The 20,582-nt window shown below is 39.3% G+C and overlaps 3 protein-coding genes and 1 pseudogene across 4 annotated transcripts; 1 reads left to right on the top strand and 3 right to left on the bottom strand.

The window, feature by feature from the left end:
* Positions 1–3,493: 3,493 nt before the first annotated feature.
* On the top strand, positions 3,494–4,686 carry LOC126787895 (uncharacterized). 2 transcript variants are annotated; one of them, XR_007671294.1, is made up of 4 exons: positions 3,494–4,229; positions 4,341–4,426; positions 4,516–4,575; positions 4,658–4,686. XR_007671294.1 is itself a non-coding variant. In XM_050513811.1 (3 exons), the coding sequence occupies exons 1-2, from the start codon at positions 3,602–3,604 to the stop codon at positions 4,385–4,387; spliced, it is 675 nt and encodes a 224-aa protein (XP_050369768.1). In that variant the 5' UTR covers positions 3,494–3,601; the 3' UTR covers positions 4,388–4,426; positions 4,497–4,576. The 2 variants fall into 2 exon arrangements, 1 of the variants encoding a protein (XP_050369768.1); XM_050513811.1 differs by lacking the exon at positions 4,658–4,686 and having other exon boundaries at positions 4,497–4,576.
* Positions 4,687–7,687: 3,001 nt separating this feature from the next.
* On the bottom strand, positions 7,688–9,486 carry LOC126787889 (F-box/kelch-repeat protein At3g06240-like; annotated as a pseudogene).
* Positions 9,487–9,624: 138 nt separating this feature from the next.
* Positions 9,625–13,902, bottom strand: LOC126787890 (hydroxyacylglutathione hydrolase 2, mitochondrial-like). Its single transcript, XM_050513804.1, has 8 exons — positions 13,754–13,902; positions 13,468–13,653; positions 12,666–12,869; positions 11,417–11,540; positions 10,736–10,836; positions 10,311–10,385; positions 10,128–10,226; positions 9,625–9,873 (listed from the first exon to the last, which is right to left on the bottom strand). The coding sequence occupies exons 1-8, from the start codon at positions 13,808–13,810 to the stop codon at positions 9,727–9,729; spliced, it is 993 nt and encodes a 330-aa protein (XP_050369761.1). The 5' UTR covers positions 13,811–13,902; the 3' UTR covers positions 9,625–9,726.
* A 623-nt stretch (positions 13,903–14,525) lies between these two features.
* LOC126787892 (THO complex subunit 3) lies at positions 14,526–17,593 on the bottom strand. Its single transcript, XM_050513808.1, has 11 exons — positions 17,259–17,593; positions 17,084–17,179; positions 16,862–16,991; positions 16,652–16,743; positions 16,474–16,542; positions 15,902–15,959; positions 15,723–15,822; positions 15,392–15,478; positions 15,109–15,187; positions 14,801–14,930; positions 14,526–14,719 (listed from the first exon to the last, which is right to left on the bottom strand). Exons 1-11 carry the CDS (start codon positions 17,319–17,321, stop codon positions 14,679–14,681), a joined length of 945 nt encoding a protein of 314 aa, XP_050369765.1. The 5' UTR covers positions 17,322–17,593; the 3' UTR covers positions 14,526–14,678.
* Positions 17,594–20,582: the final 2,989 nt, after the last annotated feature.

Raw genomic sequence — 20,582 nt, 5'->3', positions numbered from 1 at the left:
GTCCAACCACACCATAGATGTCTGGTTCTTGGATGAATTTAATAGCTGCTTTCGCCTAAGGTGTGGATACAGCTTCCAACAGGTCGCACGAGCATTGTTAGTATCATGACATAAGAGCAAGGAGGACGAGGCTGATTCCCGAAGCCGGGTGGTGGTCTTTGCCGATGAAGTGGAGCTGAAGTTGCCCGCTGAAGGGGTGGTGCTAGAGATCTAGCACGAACAATAAGGCTGGAAACTTTAACTTGTGTTTGATGAAGACTTTCCTGTTGAGACTCATCCTTTCGGATATATGTGAAAGCTGCAATCAAGCTAGGGGGTTCGGTCTTTCTGAGTAATTCCCTTTTCACAGTGTTATGTTTTGCATCAAGACCTTTCAGGAAATGATGAACGCGCTCAAGCTCCTTATTTTGTTGGTACCAGATAATATCCTCTGGATTTTTGATCATGCAAGGACGTTTCACATCAATCTCAGCCCAAATATTTTTTAATTTGGTGAAATATTGCGCCACCGGTTGCCCATCTTGTTGCATCGCCAAAACTGTGGACATTAACTCATGAACGTGTATAAAATCAGAGTCATTAGTATATAAGCCTTCTAGTGTCCTCCATATCGCCTGCACAGTATCACATGACTCCACCAGATCAACTATTTCTTCATTCATAGCTTTCTATAAGACAGACATGACAAGGCCATCATCGTCGTCCCACTTAGTGTAGGCAACAATATCATCTGCACTAGAAGCTTTAGTTACTCCGGTTACATGCCCCATCTTGTGCATTCCTCGAAGATGAGCTGCCATAATTCTCTTCCATTTACGGAAATTGGTCCCATTGAGTTTAGTTCCTCCAAATGAACCACTGTCAGAACTCTTAACAAATATTTCAAAATTCAAAACATCATTGTTCCGAAAACTCTCAACGCCGTCTCCGAAAACTCTCAACGCCGTCTCCGAAAACCATTTGAAAAAGCAAATCAAAGATCAGAGATTATATAGCGGAAACACCAAAAAAGATATGAACCTATCAAAGTTGGGCTGGGTCGGATCTTTTCAGGATTGGGTCAAATCTGATTCGGGTCGGGTCGGATCTGCCTGGTCGGGTCGGGTCGAATTGATTTTGGACCAGGTATTTAGGGTGGAAATACCTTCGCCTACCCACACACTTCGTATGCTGCCTCTTCTTCTCCCAAAACTTCCTCCGATTGAAAACGTGGAAGTGGAGCCGGACCTCGGTGGGTTTAGGGTTCTCGGAGGAGCGGTGGAGCTCCTTGGTGCGGTGCGGAGGCGGTGGAGAGCTCGGGCGGCGCGGTGGAGCCTCGGTGCGGTGGAGCTCCTCGTTGCGGTGCGGAGGCAGAGAGTGGCGAGGAGACCGTCGGATGAAGGCGTCGAGCTACGGTGCGGTGGAGCTCCTCGTTGCGGTGCGGAGGCAGAGAATGGCGAGGAGACCGTCGGATGAAAGCGCTGAGCTACTGCCGGCTGGTTTATGGCCTCGGTGCGGTGGAGCTCCTTGGTGGGATGCGAGGAAAGCGCCGAGCCACTGCCGGCTGGTTTATGGGAGGTATGAATCCAAACCCAGAAAAAAAAATTGGCTCTGATGCCAAGTTAAAATTAAAATTCTATATTGATTGTTTGATATTTTTTTAATGATCTTGATACAAGTCTAGCTATTTATAGGAAATGAATTAGACAATGACATTGTTGTTAGCACTATCTCTAATGATGAATCTAGTTGTTCTACCACCATGTTTGTTGCTTTATACAGCTCACACACAGCTCACTCATGCTAACAGCATCTTGAATAAGTCCCACAGCCCTTGATGTTTCATTGTTTCTCAACAACCCTCGAATGATGGTGTTGTAGGTGCAACTGTCCGGAGAACAGCCCCTCCCTCCCATTTCTCTTACCAACTTTTCTGCTTCAATTACCAAGCCATGACGACAAAGTCCATAAATCATTATATTGTAAGTCCACACATTAGGCGGAAGTCCTTTTGATGACAAACTACAAAAGAGATCACCCCCAGCTTCAATATTTCCAGCTTTGCACAAACCTTAATAATATTGTAAGCTACAATATTAAGTTCCACTTTGTTGGTTTCCATCTCTTGGAGAGAAATATTAGGAGATCTGATTACATTAAGAAGACATCAAGACTCAAGAGTGAACTTAGGAGATAGATTACATTAAGCATAGTACAATGTTAGAAATCTACAACAAACTAACTACTTTTAAGGAGTGTAAAACAGTGAGAGAAATTTTGTGATAACTTCTACTATTTTTCAATATATAGTTAGAATGGTAATTGAAGAACAAAAGTTGTAGTGTCAAATTAATATGAGTTGATGTGTACGGGAAAATGAGAAAAACGCATGCCACTCTTACGGCTATTCAATAACATTTCACATTCAAGAATTGTGCTTTGTGTTCAATTCTAAGAAAATTGTCATTCCAGCTTAACATGAAGAGCAAATGCACCGCATAGGCAAAAGGCAAAGGCAAGATAATCGTTTTTGCCTCCTATTGGCTCAATTTGCCTTTGCCATTCACTTTTGTTATGCACCCGTAAAGAGCAACACTTATACTTCTCAAGCATCTGTTTAGAGTTCATGATTTTTCTTCTCAATTTTACCCTTGTTATACTTCTTAGGCATCTGTTTAGAAACGAAACTAGACGGTTAAAAGTGGGAGAAACTTTGTATTGCCCGACTTGATTACGAGGCAAAAGTTGCCGGTGAGCTTGGTCGGCCATGGTTTGGTCGGGGAATAAGTCACACGGTGGATTAATTCTGGGTTGATTGCGGTTCACTTATTGTGCCATGATTGTAAGACCTAATAATATACTTCCCAAGTTAGTGCTTTACCGCCTGAACCTACTTAGGGATGTAAACTTATATCTTTTATTAGACTTGCTTAAATGCAAGTGAAATTATATAGTATATTCAGCGTACGGCGTGTATTTTTACATACAGTTTGAATGACACAGATTAGAGGAAATTATATAAATGCACGGTGGACTATGAATATAAATTAATTTCAATAATTAAGATTACGTTGTGCCCTATACACGCCTTGCATATAAGAATTTTTTATGAAATTGTCTTATAAATGAGCTAAGAATGCCTAAACATAATTTGGTTCTTCATGTTTATCGGCGTCATGTAGTTTCTTGCGTAATTTCAGAAAGTTTTAGGAATAACTGTTTGTAACATGATGTTACACTACAGATAAGAGTCGGATCCGTTACAAGTCGTATTGATTCAGTGGTGCATGCGTGATTCCAGGCCCAAATTTCACAAAGCCTTGTACATTTGTTGGCCCGTAAACATTATAACCGTTGGAAAAGAAAAATAAAATAAATGAATGCCCTGAGAATTGGACCGTTTGGAGAAAAGTAACCGTTGCCTTGCTCTCAGGCCATTCCCAACAAAAGCTTAAATACCAGAACCCTTTCCTTCTTCTTCCTCACAAAACCAATCGATACTAACCATCTCTACTACTCTCTCGTTGCCGAAGTTCTCTTTTCGTTACAGTTTCATTAGTCTGCTGCTATATATATCTTGCTTTTGTTTCTCTCTACATTTTAGTTTTCATTATCATATCAAATGGCTGAAATGAAAGATTGCCACCACCACGTAGTGGAAATTCCGGTTGACGAAGAGCACCAGCAGAAGCTCTCGTCCGCCATGACCATCATATCCGCAATCCAGCACCACCCATTGACGGAAATCTCCGAGAGCCCCGGCCATTTGCTTCTTCTCAAGCTCTGGCGAAGAGAAGAAGACCTCTTCGGCCGGCGGATCGCTCGGAGAGAGACCCGAATGGATCTCATCCGCCGTGAAATCTTTCAGCTCTGTTGCTTCTTCTTGATATTTCATGCCTTTTTCCTGACCATCTTGTTCACTTCTTCGGTTAGCTCCGAGGAGGGGACGTGCCAGAAGTGGTGGATTCCAAGCATTCTTTCGGTTTCGACTTCTGTCGTGTTTGTGGTACTTGTGCAGGTGAGTCTGTGGAGGTACTGGAAGGTGTGGGGACAGTTGCAGAGGGAGAAGAGTGAGAATCGAGCTCTGGTGAGGTGCATTCAGGAGTTGAGGATGAAGGGAGCGAGCTTTGATCTATCCAAGGAGCCGCAGAGCGGGAAGAGGATGAAGAGCTCGAGTGTCGAGATCAAGTGGAAGCCCATCACTTGGGGCTCGCAGAACTTGATCACCATCTGCCTGGTTTGCTTTGCAGGTAGCTATATATCTTTGTTATTGTATATAATGTGCTATTGTAATATTGTGCAACCGTAATAGACTTCATTTGTGGTGGTCTAGGAGTCTGATTGTCTTGTTTGCTTTGCAGGTTTGGTGTTTCCTGCCTCCAAATTGATGCTTTGCAGCGGCTTCTGAGCTTGGAGAGACTCCTGGTTTATTATCACCTTTCACAAGGTATTGAATGTTCATGTCGTAGGGAAACAATTCATTGGGGAAAGCATTGTTAAAACTGTACTAAATGTAGGTTATTTCCTGCCTTCTAGATTGATGATCTGCAGCGACTTGTTAGCTCGAGGAGTTTCCCGTTGATGATCTTTCTCGAGGTATTGTAATTGTTGATGATTCTTGAAATTTATGTAAATGGCAAATTCAATAGTGGTTTTTGACAAATTCTATTTTCTGCAGGCTGAAAATTGTGTTGTAACTGGGAAGGGAAGCATTGGGAATTTGGGATTCATTGCAAAATGCAAAGTATAAGAGCAATTGTTCTTTGAAATGATATTGTGCGGATTTATGCCTACTCCTGAAGTGCATGGTTGATTGTGAAACACATCTGGAGCCTACTAGCATCAAATATCTGTCATGGTGTCTTTTCATTCTGTCAAATCCCTCCTTGACTTCAAATCTTTACGAGGGAATGGTGGGCAGATAAGCAAGCAGAGTTGGAGGTCCGATCACTAGCCAAAGTGTCTTACCCTTTTTGGGTCTCATTCTTTGATCTTTTCTCCGCGCTGAGGATTGAAACCTGTTCTTGCATGTCTACTGCTTCCAGGCAGATTGCGGAAGACACTACTTTGCGCATCTACTACTTGTAGTCAGATAGAGGGAGTCACCACTTTTGTGCTCTTGTAATGATGTAATGATGCAATGCAATGCAGCTGTCCGGTTAATAATCTCATTTACAGCAAGGAATTCAGTTATTCTTCACAATTTGGAGCAGTAGGAGCTGTTCTATTGCAAAATGAACAATGGCGCTTCCCTTTCAAACCAAAACCTGAGTGTGAGACAGAATCTAATGGTACTTACAACAGTGAAGCAAAACAGTCTAAATAGTAGTTGCATTCACAATCCAAAAGAAGCAACAGAGTTACAAATGATCACACGTTTTTAGTCCACACTTTTGAAGCTGACGACCCAGGGAACCAGAAACATCAGTTTAGTTTGCCCTTTAATTTGCGCCTTCTGTTTAATGAGATTGGAGCAGGCTGTCAAGAAACCTCCATTTATTAGGAAGAGAATATGAATACCTAAACATTTATTAGGAAGAGATTCATTAGAGTGAGAACTTTGTGGGGCATACCTTTGCACACGGGTCAATTGCAATGCAATTGCAACCATCTGTATTCGTCATGAGAGTGTCCGCAAAGATGGGTATGATAGTACTTCAACAATGCCTTTGTTATCTGAAGAAACTACAACACAAACTTAGTAGTCCCCAGCAGTTAGAAAGGGAAAAGAAGTTGTTCTCACCCTTTCTAGTTGTCACGATCAAAATATCACTTCTTACGTTCCAAGCAATTTCATTAACCTGGAAATGAGACTAAACAGAATTAAGGAGAGTATCCTGGACTAGGATGGAAAATGATAGTAAAGGATTACTAAAAAAGAAGGTTATACCAGTCTTCACAACTACGCATCAACCGTAAATTAGTTGGATTGATTCACAAATAATTTGAAGAATAATTTATGAAAGAGGAAAGAATTCATTTGTGATGGATTTTATATTCCTTTCTAGTTGTCACGATCAAAATATCACTTCTTACGTTCCAAGCAATTTCATTAACCTGGAAATGAGACTAAACAGAATTAAGGAGAGTATCCTGGACTAGGATGGAAAATGATAGTAAAGGATTACTAAAAAAGAAGGTTATACCAGTCTTCACAACTACGCATCAACCGTAAATTAGTTGGATTGATTCACAAATAATTTGAAGAATAATTTATGAAAGAGGAAAGAATTCATTTGTGATGGATTTTATATTACAGCTTCAGTATGCATGGACTAGACATCAAATACAGCTATGAGTCATAAATCTGTAGAACAATCTCGTTCCTTTGTAATATCACACCTGCAATATCATAATTAAAATAGTCAGGATTTAACCTTCATGAGAGAGATTTATTAATATCGATCATAAATGCTGATAACCATCCTGTGAGATCTGAAATACATGCATTCCGACTTAATTTCAGTTTTTTAGTTGCCTTTGCTTACTACACCTGAACTGAATATCTCAATGTTGAACATCAGGTAAACATGTACTTTTCCCAGATACAACATAAAATATACACAGAAGGAAATTAATCAAATTACAAAAAGGCATCCATTAGTTTGTTTACGTCGTCGCAATTGAACTTCTTCTTGCTAATTGGCTTGAATCCTCAAACATCCAAAACAGTTACATTTCAAAGGGCAAATACAATGACCATTACAACAACAATCACAGCTATATCATAACTCAAAATAACAGTCCAAAAATTCTCCAACTCACACAACTAAGCACACCTTATCACCAACTGCCATGTGCTCGCCGTCAGGTTTATATGCAATGTTAATGTTCCTGCCAGTAAGTTCCGCTCGCCGCACACACTTGCCAGCTGCATCACCAAATCACACAATCAAACAAACCGATAGATCAAATTACTCACACCAAACATATCACAGACAAACAGCTTTGTCCAGAGAGGCAGTAGCAGCTGTGTTGGGATCCGAAGCACGCCGATTTGGTTGCTACTGCCTCTCTGGACAAAGTTGTTTGTCTGTGATATACAGCTGCTCCACACTCCGCTTGTGCCCCCTCAAATCAAGCACGCCGATTCGGCTCGAGTGTAGTTGTCTGAGTTTTGAAGTGAATATCAAACTGAAGACGAGATGAGTATCATTTGGTCTAATAGTATAGCTGTATAGTTTCCCATTAGTAAGTAGGAGGTTTAGGTTATTTTATGAAAAAGTCTTTATAGTGTTTGAGTCGTTTAACCAATCTTAAAACAACAACAAAAAGTTGATACAAACTGAAGATTGATTCGACTGAATTTCAAAATTCTACAAATCCTGTCCCAAGAGATTTTTTTTTTCTGGTAAATACATTCACTGTGGAATGGTTATTTTTACTAAAAATTGTTATAATTTTAGACTTGCAATTGGTGACGAGGAAATGCATAATTCAGGAGCAGAATGTACTAGTTTTGTAGCTAGCGCCTAGCGGCTTATGAGCTTTGGAAAGTGTACGTGATGCGGTTGTTGTAATGGTAAATCGATGATGCTTGTTGTTGGCAAAATATATTACGTAATTGCATATAATTTCGGTATATATTTAAGTCATCGTTGTAGTTCAATTCTCTTCTTGGTAGCTGAGAATTTAAAGCGTTGAAGAGACAGAGAGCTGTAACAAGAAACACTTCACTCATTGCGAAGTAGAACATTTGCTTCGAGTCGCTCATTCACAATTTACAGATTGGTCCGTTCACTTTCAGCTACGTCTAACATCCTAAAATAGATAAGCCAATAAGCTAGAAGGACCTCTAGAACACTTTATAAGACAATGTCTTCAGGCAGGAGCACTAACACTTGCAATAGTGCTTCATGCAATTTAGTTGTGGCTCCTCAAATACAAATAACAAATGGGAAACAAATTGAGAAACATCACGATGGAGAATCCAAACAACAAAGTAGTCAAAACACAAAACCAACCAGTGTTTAATGAATGTCTCCAGCGATCACTCTTCAACTTTGTTCTACCTCTTTACTTCTTCCAGGTCTCAAGTCCTCATGCCCACAGACTGACCATAATCATTCAGGTATTGAAACTAGAGTTTCATCATACAAACACCTATTATATAAACTCCTAGTCCCAGGCACCTCAAGCAAGTATCGGCCAGTGCAGACCAGCTTCTCATCTTTACGGCATTCAAATCTGACCAACTCATAACTGTCAAACAGTTTAATCACAACCGTACCGCCTTCTGTAACAAAACACAGATCCCAACCAGAGGTCAGTGAAGCAAACACGTCTGGTAAATCACATTCTCTAAATCCAAAGAGCTTAACCCAAGAATCAGGCACAGCATACTCTGTCATTCCCCAAATCTCGCTACCACGCCCATCTTCGGTCTTAAACCCCACACAAAGGCATCCTCCTAATAGAACCCTCTTATGTCTGGCATTTGCGAACCAAACAGGCAATGGCATCTCCCGGACCTTCTCCTCTGCCAAATCAAAAGCATACATACTCTCCGAAGGGCGCCGGCTACTCCAATGGATCGCCCCATTTGCAAGAGTCCCTGCCTCGTGATTGCAGCAGGCTGATGACGAGTGAGGAGCTTCAATACTTTTCCAACAATTGGCCCTCAGTGAAAAGATATAGACACAAAAATGTGTGCTATCCCCCGGGATCACGAAAACGAGCTTGTAGTCATCAGTGGCCGATACATAACCAAAACCATATATTACAAACTCCAGGTACTGTCTTTCTCCGCATCCCTTCATCCTTGGACAAGGTATCTTGCGGAAGAATCCGGTTGATGGGTTCCAGATAGCCAAGTGTACCAAACCAGTTACGTACGAGTCACCTAGAAGTACCAAGCCATTGCAGGAGGTGACTACTCGTTGGAGTTGTTCCTCTGATGGGGCGGTCAGTTCTATGACTGAACCGTTGTAGCTATCTTCCCATGACTGAAACTGACGGGTGAACCCATCACCATAATCAGGGCCCTTAACAACTGGGTGATTAGTGATGAAGAGTCTTTGGGTGAGAGCTCTCTGCTGCAATGCTAGTTGGAGGTGGGATTTGGCAAACTGAGGATCGGAAAGGATGATAAAACGCCACCGTTTTGAGACACATGTGAACCGAATCAATGATCTGACCGGCAACCGGCACATAATCTCGAGTATAACATCTTCTGGGAGATCGAAGCCCGTCGACATGGACAAGATCTAGGTAAGCTTGACTTGCACCTAAATGGAAGCAAATAAACTTGAAGAAAAATCTAAAACCAGAAAATGAAAGGGTTTGAGGATAATAGGAAGAAGTCAAATACTGCAGAATGCAGAGAAACTTAACGGAGAAAACTCACCGGCGGAGCTACGGGGTCGGTGCGGCGGTGGAAAGGCCGCTTGGGTTATGCTTGATTCTGACAGCTGAGATTCCTGTGAATGAAGCGTTGGGTATATATATTTGCTTCCGCTTTGGGCCTTTCGGCCCAAACCATACCATTGTATTTGTAATGATTTGTAGAAGTATAACTTTACGGCTTTACCCGCCATATTTTCAGAGAAGAGAAAGGGCGAGTTAAACGAACGAGCGTCAAATTTTAGATACTTGGCAACATATGCAGTAGCATAGACATGTAGCTTGAATTTAAACAAAAGAAAAGACTTGAAAATTATATGGATAAATTTACTCAATGAAATGTATGAGCTGATTGAGCTCTCACTCTATCTGCTATACAAAATGAAACAAGGACCGGAACAAACATTAAAAGGTATCCTTTGCTTGGCGTATGACACCCAAGGCTTCTGCCTCACTTGCTGAGGCTGAAATATTCAACGCCTGCCGGATTTCCGTACTGAATGTGCGAAGAAAAGGATTGCAAGCCTTCTCCAATAACAAGGTGGTAGGAACCTGATACATCACAACAAATTTGACGATTAAAGCGTGAGGGTCATGTATCAATACATATGAAACATTATCATATGAAGCTAATATGGATACAGATTCTCTCTAAAAGATGGATTATGGATTTGTGACTTCGCACCAGATGCAATCTACATACTTCTATCTAGTGGCTCTACAACAGGATCTTAAGTCACAACTCACAAGTCACTAAAGCCAACCACAAAATATCATACTATTAAACAAGAAGCCAGCATTTTTACCGTAGGCACGCCTTTGCTGCGAAGATGTGCGACACGGGCAGCGTAGGACTGAAGTGCCTCATTCTCAGGTTCAATAGATAAGGCAAACTTAGAGTTACTCTGTCACCAATGATTGCCCAAAGTCAGTTCTGAACTTTAATACATTATATAGCTTACAAAATTTAAAAAGGTCACGTCACTAACCAATGTATATTCATGACCAAAGTATACTTCCGTATCATCTGGCAATGACATGATCTTTGTAAGGGAAGACTGCATCTGTAACAGAAAATGAACTAATTAATAAACAGACTTTGAAATACAAAGTTGAACAAATGTTAAAAGATATCATTGTTACAGAATGTTTAAAACCAAAGGATCATTTTCAGTTTTTCACGTATTACTGTACCTGCATTGATCCCCCATTAGTTGCAACAATTTGCTTTTATATTTTTTTTTCTAAAGTGTGGTCATAAACAAACAAGACAAATGCAACACATAACTTCCAACTTTAATTTGAGAGGTTTACTGCAAAATTCTATAGGATTAACAATTTTATATTCTGGACATAAGCCCTACAACAACTTGCCACATGATAATAAGAACATAATGCATAGACCAAGAATTACCTGGTCAGGTGTTCCTTCAAACAACTTGCCACATGATAGGCTGAACAAAGTATCCCCTGTAAATATTGACCCTGATCCAGGAAAGTAGAAGCTGATGTGACCTGCATGCAGCCAATTAACACCAAAATACATATTAAAAATCAACAAGCAAGCAATGGTGGTTCATCTGTAAATGTAATATAATATGGAACCATCTATAATTCGCAAATGAAATTCTGACTTTCTTCTGTAGGTACTCTATTTCTAGGTCAGCATATCTACAAAATTTATATAAAACAATTCCATTTTGTTAAAAGTTCAAATATTAAGGAGTACAGGATCGTGAACAGCATATGATGGTTTATAACACTTTAATATTTCAAAGTAACTAAAATGGAAGAAAGAAAAGGTGGTAACATGATTAAACCAATATGCACAACATGAATACAAATCCAGATACATAAGGAAACACTAGAATGCAACCAAACAAGGAATAAAATGTAGATTTCACATAGATTTAGGCATCCAGTCGATGTGATTCTACTCATTCTAGCAGCTAACACTGATGAAAGAAATTTTGCCAACTGTTAACAGAGATACTGCAAGACTGCTAGTCGAACACCAACAATACTCGTACTAAATGGGATGTATAGCAGGATAGTTTAATGAATTAGTCGACTGTAGTCAAGTAATGAAAATGACCTTTAGTATGACCAGGCGTCCCCACAACATGGACCTCATGGCCTGCAAACATCCATTTGTCTCCATCATTTAAAACGATATCAATGCCAGGTATTCTGTCTCGGTCTATTCCTGAACCAATCACCTACAAGGAAAAATTGCATGAGTACATATCCAGAAATGAGCCTTGCAGAAGAATTTTTCTGTAAACTACGCAGCCACTATTGGCCACAGAAGATGAACGTAGTTCTGATTCAGCTCTTCACATATCTGAAACAATTATCTTGGCATTGTACAGATATAACATACCATCTCTAATGTTTGACAGTGTCATGTGTTCACCTAAAAAAGGGTAAGTTATCAATAATGGTACCTGATCTTCTGCCTTCCAAGAGATCGGTACCCAAACTTTCAATTCAATCAACAAATGACCCTATTTATTGATAAAAAAAAGTCTGTAAATATATCAACTGAGATCTTTGTCTTGCAGTCAACATGTGTTCCCCTCCTTCACCTTCAGTCCATTAGAAATTCACCTGAGCCTCTTTACCCATTTTACTGCTGACGACAGAGTTTAACTTTAACCCTTCTTACCCTGTGCCCAATTTTCATTACCAGGGACTCCGTCCAGCTCAGAGAACACAAGAAGATGATGGACTTTGCAATATTTGAAGTCTGAAGAAAAGGTACTTCCAAGGTCTATCACCGGAAATAGATATACCTTCTACTTCTTACTCTTCTTTTTCATGGCAGTCAGCGTTGGTACAAAATTTGTCAAAAGTTTGGGAACCTTACCAATTTTGGAAGTTGGAGTACCATCTTGCCTTATGAATTATATTTAAGGTACCATTTGTGAGATACTACCCCCGATTAGCAAATCCAGGGGCAAGAAAAGGGATATGTTCATTCTAAGTAGGTTACTTACACTCTACAATGTAAGCAGTTTAATCATGAATCCACCATGTCATATATTCTACTACCTATGGTACAGCCCAACATAACAACCTTATTAAAGTAATGACTTCAAGTGTCATGCTGAGAATATATATGGCCTAAAGCGGTATGAAACATAAGTACATGTCATACCACAAAAAAAAAAAATCAGATGCAACTCTGAGAAAAGAACCAAACATTAAATAATTGTTTCCACTAAAATTTAATGATCTTGAGAACGTCTACTAGGCACTGAGACTAAAAAGAAAAAGGAAAATAAACCAATCAAATGATATTGGACACCAAAAGAAAAGAGCAAAGACTAATGCGTCCATACCTTTGCACCGTACCTTGCTTTTAACTCTGCATTTCCCCCAGTGTGATCGTGATGGTGATGAGTATTCAGTATATATGTCAGATTTCGGTTTTTCTTTCTCAAAGCATCTATAACAGGTACAGCTTCAGAAGGATCAACAACACCAACTGTGCCAGTATCCATATCGTGCAAAAGATATGCATAGTTATCTCTAAGACACGGTACCTTCAATGAAAGGCATATTAAAAATTCACGTCAGTCAAGGTAAATATGTATGAAGACAAACAAATCATGAGTGCACTTGCGTATATCTATATACTCCAACAAATAAACAGCAAGCATATCCACAGGAAAAAAGAGGGGCAAATGGAAGCATCGTGGAAACAAACGACGAGAATATCTCAAGTTTTGACTTTGGAATGTCACTCTTACTTCTAATCCAGATGACTTTCCAGCCAAATATCTTTTGTATAACTAAGAAAAATGTAATCCTCGAAAGGTATTCAGAATTCAGCTCCACTGAACATTTCTTCATTGAAATATCCACTTTTCACTCTGAAAAACCCTCATAAATTAAGTACACGGCATCCTTAAACAACCGTGAATCGTCTCAAACACTCTATATTACCTCAATGATCCCAGCAAACTCAAAACCTAGAACTACTCAATCATTACCACAAAATATGTCTACAGAAGCACTCTACATACTTCACTAACAATCACAACAAATGCCAAGTCACACCAAACCAAACAATCTCACGAAATTTTCGACACGGTTTATAGTCAAAAATAATGAACTGATCCAGACAGATCTGAGGCTCACCAATTCGATTTGCAACGACGCCGAGATTTTGGCGACACTACAAAACTGAGAAACTCCGAGGGACCGACTGGCGGCGCCGCGCAGGGACTTCAACGGCACTGACAAGAGGTGCATGAATCCGTACAGTAGGCCTTTCCGGAAGCAAAGCTGCCTCGTCCCAGGCCACACACAGAGCCCCCCGCTCCCCTGCAAGGGCAAAATCGTCAATATTATATTAGCAAACAACCAAAATATACAGGAGATGAGAGAGAGAGAGAGAGAGAGAGAGAGAGAGAGAGAGAGAGACCCGAGAGCAAGGGAGGGAGAGCATGGCGGAAGAGGAGGCCTTAGAGATCGTCTGCATCTCTGGAAATGGAGAGTGCCTTTTTCTTCCTTTTTCATTTGGCGCTTTGGCTTTGTGGGTTGCCCCCACTTTTTAGTTGTTGAGAGCACTCAATCTCCAACCGACCATAATTATTTTTATTTTCCTTTTCCTTTTTCTTTTGTTCCTTTCCTTTTTTTTATTTGTGGAATATAAATCTCACCCACCTTTTCTTCTTCTTTTTTCTAAAATTGCACGACTCTTTCTACTTTTATTTTGACTATATTTTCTCAAATATTTTAATATATATTATGTCATTAGTGTATATCACGAGTTCATTCTTTTCTTATAGCACATAAAGAGGACGTTACACGGATGCACCTGGTAAAAAATTGGTTAGAACATGAGGGTGGACCCTAAATTGCTACCGATCACCACGGGTGTGGAAGCTCATTTGACGACCACTTCATACAAATGAGCTTCCACACCGTGATCGATTTCTTCTTCGACTAAAAGATCTTATTTTTCATATAAGGAGTTTTGAGGAGAAAAGGTGAGAAATTTGGTGAAATTGTAGATGGCAGTAGGAAGTTGATACTATAAAAGGGAAATCGAATTAATTCTTTGCGGTGGTAAGTCATCTATGGCTTTGACGAGTTCCAACCTTTGCTTGAAAGATACATGTTGCAAATTGCAAATGGGAATGAAAGCATTTAAGCTCGTTGTTGTTGAACGATCCCATCATGCAAATTGCAACTAAATGGAAAAGGTCAACTGTTGTCTAATATCAGACAGCAAGCTGTTTCTGGATTATGGAATTTCAGTTTCAAAAGTTTTGTTAAAATAAACAAGATTCCTCCACTAACGGTCGAGTAGAGATTAGATGAAAACAGATTCTAATTATAAGACACTAGCTCGAGCTACTTTTGAAACCAAATATCCTAAAGATACCTGCAAGAAATTAAGCCCAGAACATCGGATCAGTTCAGTTTAACTTGTGCTGATGAATATGAAGAAGAAACAGTAATTTACCTTCACCAGGGGGTTTGACTTTGTCATCCCCGGCATATGCAAGTAGATTGCCTTTTGGATTCCATTCCACACTATTCATGGCAGCCCTACATGGAATTTGATGCACCGTCCGCCCAGTTTGAACATTTGCCTGTTTTATACAACAGCAATTTCGTGAACTAGTATATCCAAATTAAGGAAAAAAGGAACATGTTTTTAAGATTAAATGAAGCGATAACGAGATTAGCAAGGTAGAATGAAAGACTACCGCCCTTATAGGCAAATGCTGTATTACAGAGTAAACCCTACAAGATAGTGAAGATACTTACAATATCAATAAACCAGTCTTCACTGGCACAAGCAAGATACTCTCCAGTGTGGTTAAAGCTTATTGTTCTCACAGGCGATCTGCAAAAAAGTACAAACATAGGTCATAACAGGACTAGAAATGCAGATATGAGTCTATGCAACAATTGTTCCGGAATCTGGAGACAAAAAATATACGGCAGTTAGTTAAAAAGGAGAAAACAAAAAAGTACAATGGCCATATTTTATTTAGTAACTGCAGAATTTGTTTAGATAATACTACGATAGGAACTTTTCAGAACTCACTCAAGCTTTGTAAACGTTCGCACACAGAGCATCTCTGAGATATCCCACAGGCTGACCAGGGAATCAGCACTCCCAACAGCAAAATATCTATCATGGTACAAAGAAGCATTAGAGAGTGCGGAGGATTTATAGCGACCTCATTGAGAGATCGTTCTCTTGACCTTTGGAGGCCGAAGAGAAAAAGAACAATGTAAACCATATATATATGCATCCTAGTATGGAATCCATGAGAGTGTGGCCCATGCTTTCATAGGTAGTTTAACTATTACAGCAGGTTAATGGGAAGATGAGATGAAGGGGGTTTCTCTTTGATAAATGAAGAAAAGTATACCTTCCACATGGATCAATTGCAATGCAATAGCAACCAGCTGTATGAGCCATGAGAGTATCAACTGGCTTAAGAGATGGGTATGATAGTACTTCAACAGTACCTGATCAGAAGAATATGTAATTAGAACAATTACCCAGCAGGTAGGTCAGAAAAGAAGACTAAATTTACATTGTTCTCACCATTTCCAGTTGTCAGAAAGAAAATATCACTTGTTGTGTTCCAAGCAATTTCATTAACCTGACAAGGAAGACAAACAAACAGGAGTCAGGGGAAATCCCACGGATCGGAGCATGCATACTAATACAGATAAATTACACATGTTCTCAAAACTGTGCATCAATCCAACATCCGGTAACTAGCACAATAGATTGGCAATAGTCTTCTGGGAGAAAATCATGGGCATAGGTTTTGTAGTGTTATAGCTTCAATATGGACTAGTCATGATAATATAGACCACCCTTCAATTTGTGTACACTTATTCCTTTCTAATATTTCACCTGTAACACTAGAAATTATAGAATGAAAAAGATTGATTCTTCAATTAGGATAAAGAGAGATGAGAAGAAAGATTAATTAACGTTTTATACACGCTGATAAATCATCCTGCGACTTCGTTACATTTCTTATTCAGGTCAGTATCTCACATTGAACTTTCTATGGCTGAGCTTCAAAGTCTTCCAAAGGCCTAGTACTATGAAAGCTAAGCCTCATAAACATGCAATAAAAAAATATATTATCTTCAAAATTTTACCTCATAATTGAACTTCCTCTTGTGAATTGGCTTGAATTTCCGAACATCCAAAATCGTCAGTTCATCGTCCTACATTTTCAGCACGAGAAAAAAAAAGAGGCAAGAAACATCAGAACACCAAATACCTACTGATACTCAGTAATCAGAATTTCACCAAACAAACTTCAAGCAAACATACCCTATTACCAACCGCAATGTGCGTCCCATCGGGCTTATAAGTAATGTTAATATTCTCCCCACTCAGCTCCGCTAGCTGCGCACACTTCCCGGCTGCACCACTCAGCAACGACACACAATCACATTACACCATCATTACCATCAAACTGCTACAACAAAAAACGATATACGCCGAAAAAGCTACCAAATTGAGTACATCAAAATGACTCACTGCGAGCATCCCAAAGCCGAACGGTCTTGTCCCCGGAGGCAGTGGCAACCAAATCAGCATGCTTAGGGTCCCAGCACAGCTGATCCACACTATCCGTGTGACCCTTCAATTCCACACCTTTGGCCTTACTCTGCAAAACAACACCATGATAATAATCATATCAAATATCTATACTCTTACAAATAACAGAAATTTCGGATTTGGGAAAAGAGTTAAGCTTACGTGCCCGTGGGGCTCAACGTGCCAAATCCGGGCCGTTTGATCGACGGAGCCCGAAGCGAGCTTGGTGCCGGCGCAGTTCCAAGCGACAGAGTGGACCTTATTGTTAGAGGGCGAAAGAATCAGGATCGAGGGAGTGGGGGGAGAGAGAAATTAGGGTTTAGTAAAGTGGAGATACCTTCTTCTCGTGGCCGTGGTACTCTCGGCTGCTGAGGTTCTTGAACGTTACGGGCTCCTCCATCTCTGGCGCCGGGTTTTTGATGATTTACCGCTCCGTGTTTTTAGAAACAAAGGAGTAAACGCGAAGATAAACCCCTCCTTAATGCACACCACACTTCCTATTTATTAATACACCACTTAATTAAATACTAGTCTCTGACTCTGGCTTGGATTGTGATATCGAAATTTTGAGTTTGGTTTGGGATTGAGCGAGTGGGTTTCGGCTTAGGGTTTAAATTAGTGCCATGGGGAAAGAGAAGGGAAAGAAGGTTTTCGTTTCCAGTGTCGCTGCCGCCTGCGGATATTGAAAACTGTCTAACGAAGAAGAAAAGAGAAACGACATGTCTGAAGACGTCGTATAAGGTTTATCTCACAGCGGAGCGGTGCCGTTTGGGGGTTTGACCGGCTGCGTTTAGGGCTGGATTTTATGACACCGAAAAAAACCGAAACCGGCTATAACCAAACCGCACCGAAATCAAGAAATCAGAACCGGACGGAACTATTGCGCCGGTGCCAAAAATCGAACCGAATCGAGTAATTAGTGTCGGTTATCGATTATATGCTTTCAAAAAACCGATGGAAACCGAACCGAACTGAGAATTGGGAGCTAAGGTTATAGCTTGTATTTGGAGAACATATATAATCGGGTGCTTATGCTAACAATGTATTTAGTAATAAATATATACATGCATATATATGTGATTTTGATTTTTTGTATGTGTACAATCATGCATGTAGAGATCTAATGTAATGCTTTGGAGATTTTGTCAACTGGCCCTCATGTTAAGACAAGTATGTACGTCCAATGATAAAGCTCATGAGGTTTAATGTGTATTTTGGTTAACTTGTGTTTCAGCAAACTACAATGTTTTTGTTTAGTTAATATTTGAGTTTTGGATTACTCATTTGGTGAATGTAACTTAATTGGAGTATTGAACTTGGAGCTTACTCCTTCAATTTTTTATTTATTCACAAGTACGGAAGGTCAATAAGGATATTAGGTTTTGTAACCGAAATGAAACCGAAACTGAACTGAATTATAGGTTAACTGAAACTACGGTTTCGGTTTTGAAAAATATGAAACCGAGAGTTCGGTGTCAGTTTTCGGTTAGTGCTCATAAACCGAATCGTTGACACCGAGTCCATCCCTAGCTGCGTTTAAATCCACAAAGGGTAAAATAGTCTTTGTGACAACGTACCAGACCGTATTCGTTCGTTTTAAGCTTGGACTCGACATCTTCTGACGCGTTTTCGGCGTTTCTATTGGTGCAAAAATAATAGACTCTAAACAACTTATCGGACATGTGCCAAATGTTCACCGATTTTAGCCATGAACAAATCGGTGTGTCAAGGAAAAGACAATATATTGTTTCCCTATGTATTTTGTTAATTTACAGCCCCACCAATGGTCTTTGTTGGACGCACTTCCTACGCGGGAGGATGAAATATGCATTTTTACGACGTTGTCTATTTCATCTAGCGGTTGTTGTTCATATTTTGGATAAATTACTCATATGATACGTACTTAACGTACAACCAATTAGACACTTTAGTACTTGATATTTAAAAGATGATAGTTTGGTACCTGAAGTTAAATTTTATATGACATTAGGTCTCATCATCTGGCCCTAAGGCCCTGGCCTACCCTAATGCAAGGGTCGACCCAAGCCTTTTTTCATTAGGGCAGGGTAAGGGTTATACAAATAGAGCCAAACCTTCCCCTAAAGCCTGACCCTATTGAGCCTTTTGGGGCCAAACTCGGCCTGGCCCGGCTCTAGAACCCCCACTATTAAACATTTCATGTCCTCTATCACTGTCACACTATACATTGTTCTCTCCTTTTTTCAATCTCTAGTTCTCTACAATGGCGATGCTCCCATCACTGGTGTTACTGATCTTCTTGGTCTTCTTGGCTTTAACTCATTCTCAACCTGGTAATGAAGTTATGTGTGTTTAATTTTGATAAAGCGGGCACTCAAAATTTTCACAAAAAATGAACTTCCGAATATACCCACTTATTACTTCCACTAACAAACAAACTTACAAACTATTAGGGTTGTTATGGTCAAAACTTAAATAGATTAATTCAAAAATATTATTTCTTTTCAGATTTTAACCACAAACTTTTTAATGTAGATAACCACCCATTTTAATCACACTCATAGGGTGTGGGCAGTTTCTAGTGCTCTACTAAAACCTTAGACTACTAGCATTTCTATTTGCACCTACGCGCGTGTTAAAAACTCTCAATTTATTCTCTACTCTCCCACAATCTTCTAGGTGGTTTTGCTTTCATTTTTATGTATAAAATTATGATAATATCTTTTATACATTAGGTTCAGTTTTTTGAAAGTTAATAAACTATGAGTTTTTTTATAGTTAAAAAATTTAACTATTGAAATCTCCTTTTTGTTTTATTAATAGATTATTTTATTTTAGTATTTTACTCAATATAAAGTTGTGAGCTTCTATTCATACCTCCAAAAACGTATTTAGACCTCCTTACTTAGTGGACATCTATTTTGTTTTTATAGATACCTAAAATGATATTTAGACCTCCATAATTTTTATAAAATGCCCAATATCTAATTTGGTATATTAAATCAGACTACTATCAATTAATTTCTTTCATACTCTATTTAAAATTTATTTATTATATACAATTAGGAAAATGTACAATAATCACACAAACTATATTTTCGAATTTATTCACTCTTACACTCATTTTCTAAATTCATAATAAAATTAGTAAACTAAAATTTTCATTCACTTGTACATACATATATATATATATACGGAGCTTTTCAGGTGCGGAGGTCCGTACCTTAAGCTAATGTACGAATTTTCATTTTTTATCAACTTTTAGATCGATTTTTCACATCTCCACCGTCTAATATCTAGGTTATAATGTATGGATTATCTCCACAAAATTTCAGCCAATTTCATGATCGTTAAGGTATCAAACTAATCAAAACCAATGGACGTATTGAATTTGCCGAACCTGAACCGTTCATATTTTGAGTAGAAAATCGAAGTTATGAGTACCTTAACGGTGATAGAATCGAGTGATATGGAGATGATCTATACGTTATAGCCTAGATATTTGACGATGGAGATGTGAAAACTCGATCGAAAATTTGATCAAAAATGAAAATCCGTACCTTAAGTTAAGATAAGGGCCTCCTTACCTGAAAAACTCCGTATATATATATATATATACATGCAACTCACCAAGAATTAACATCAACGTATATAAAATAACCTCTAATGAACGAATTTTGTT

Source organism: Argentina anserina, chromosome 3 (assembly GCF_933775445.1).
Source record: "Argentina anserina chromosome 3, drPotAnse1.1, whole genome shotgun sequence".
Lineage (NCBI taxonomy): Eukaryota > Viridiplantae > Streptophyta > Magnoliopsida > Rosales > Rosaceae > Argentina > Argentina anserina.
This window is presented reverse-complemented; position numbering and strand designations above follow the sequence as displayed.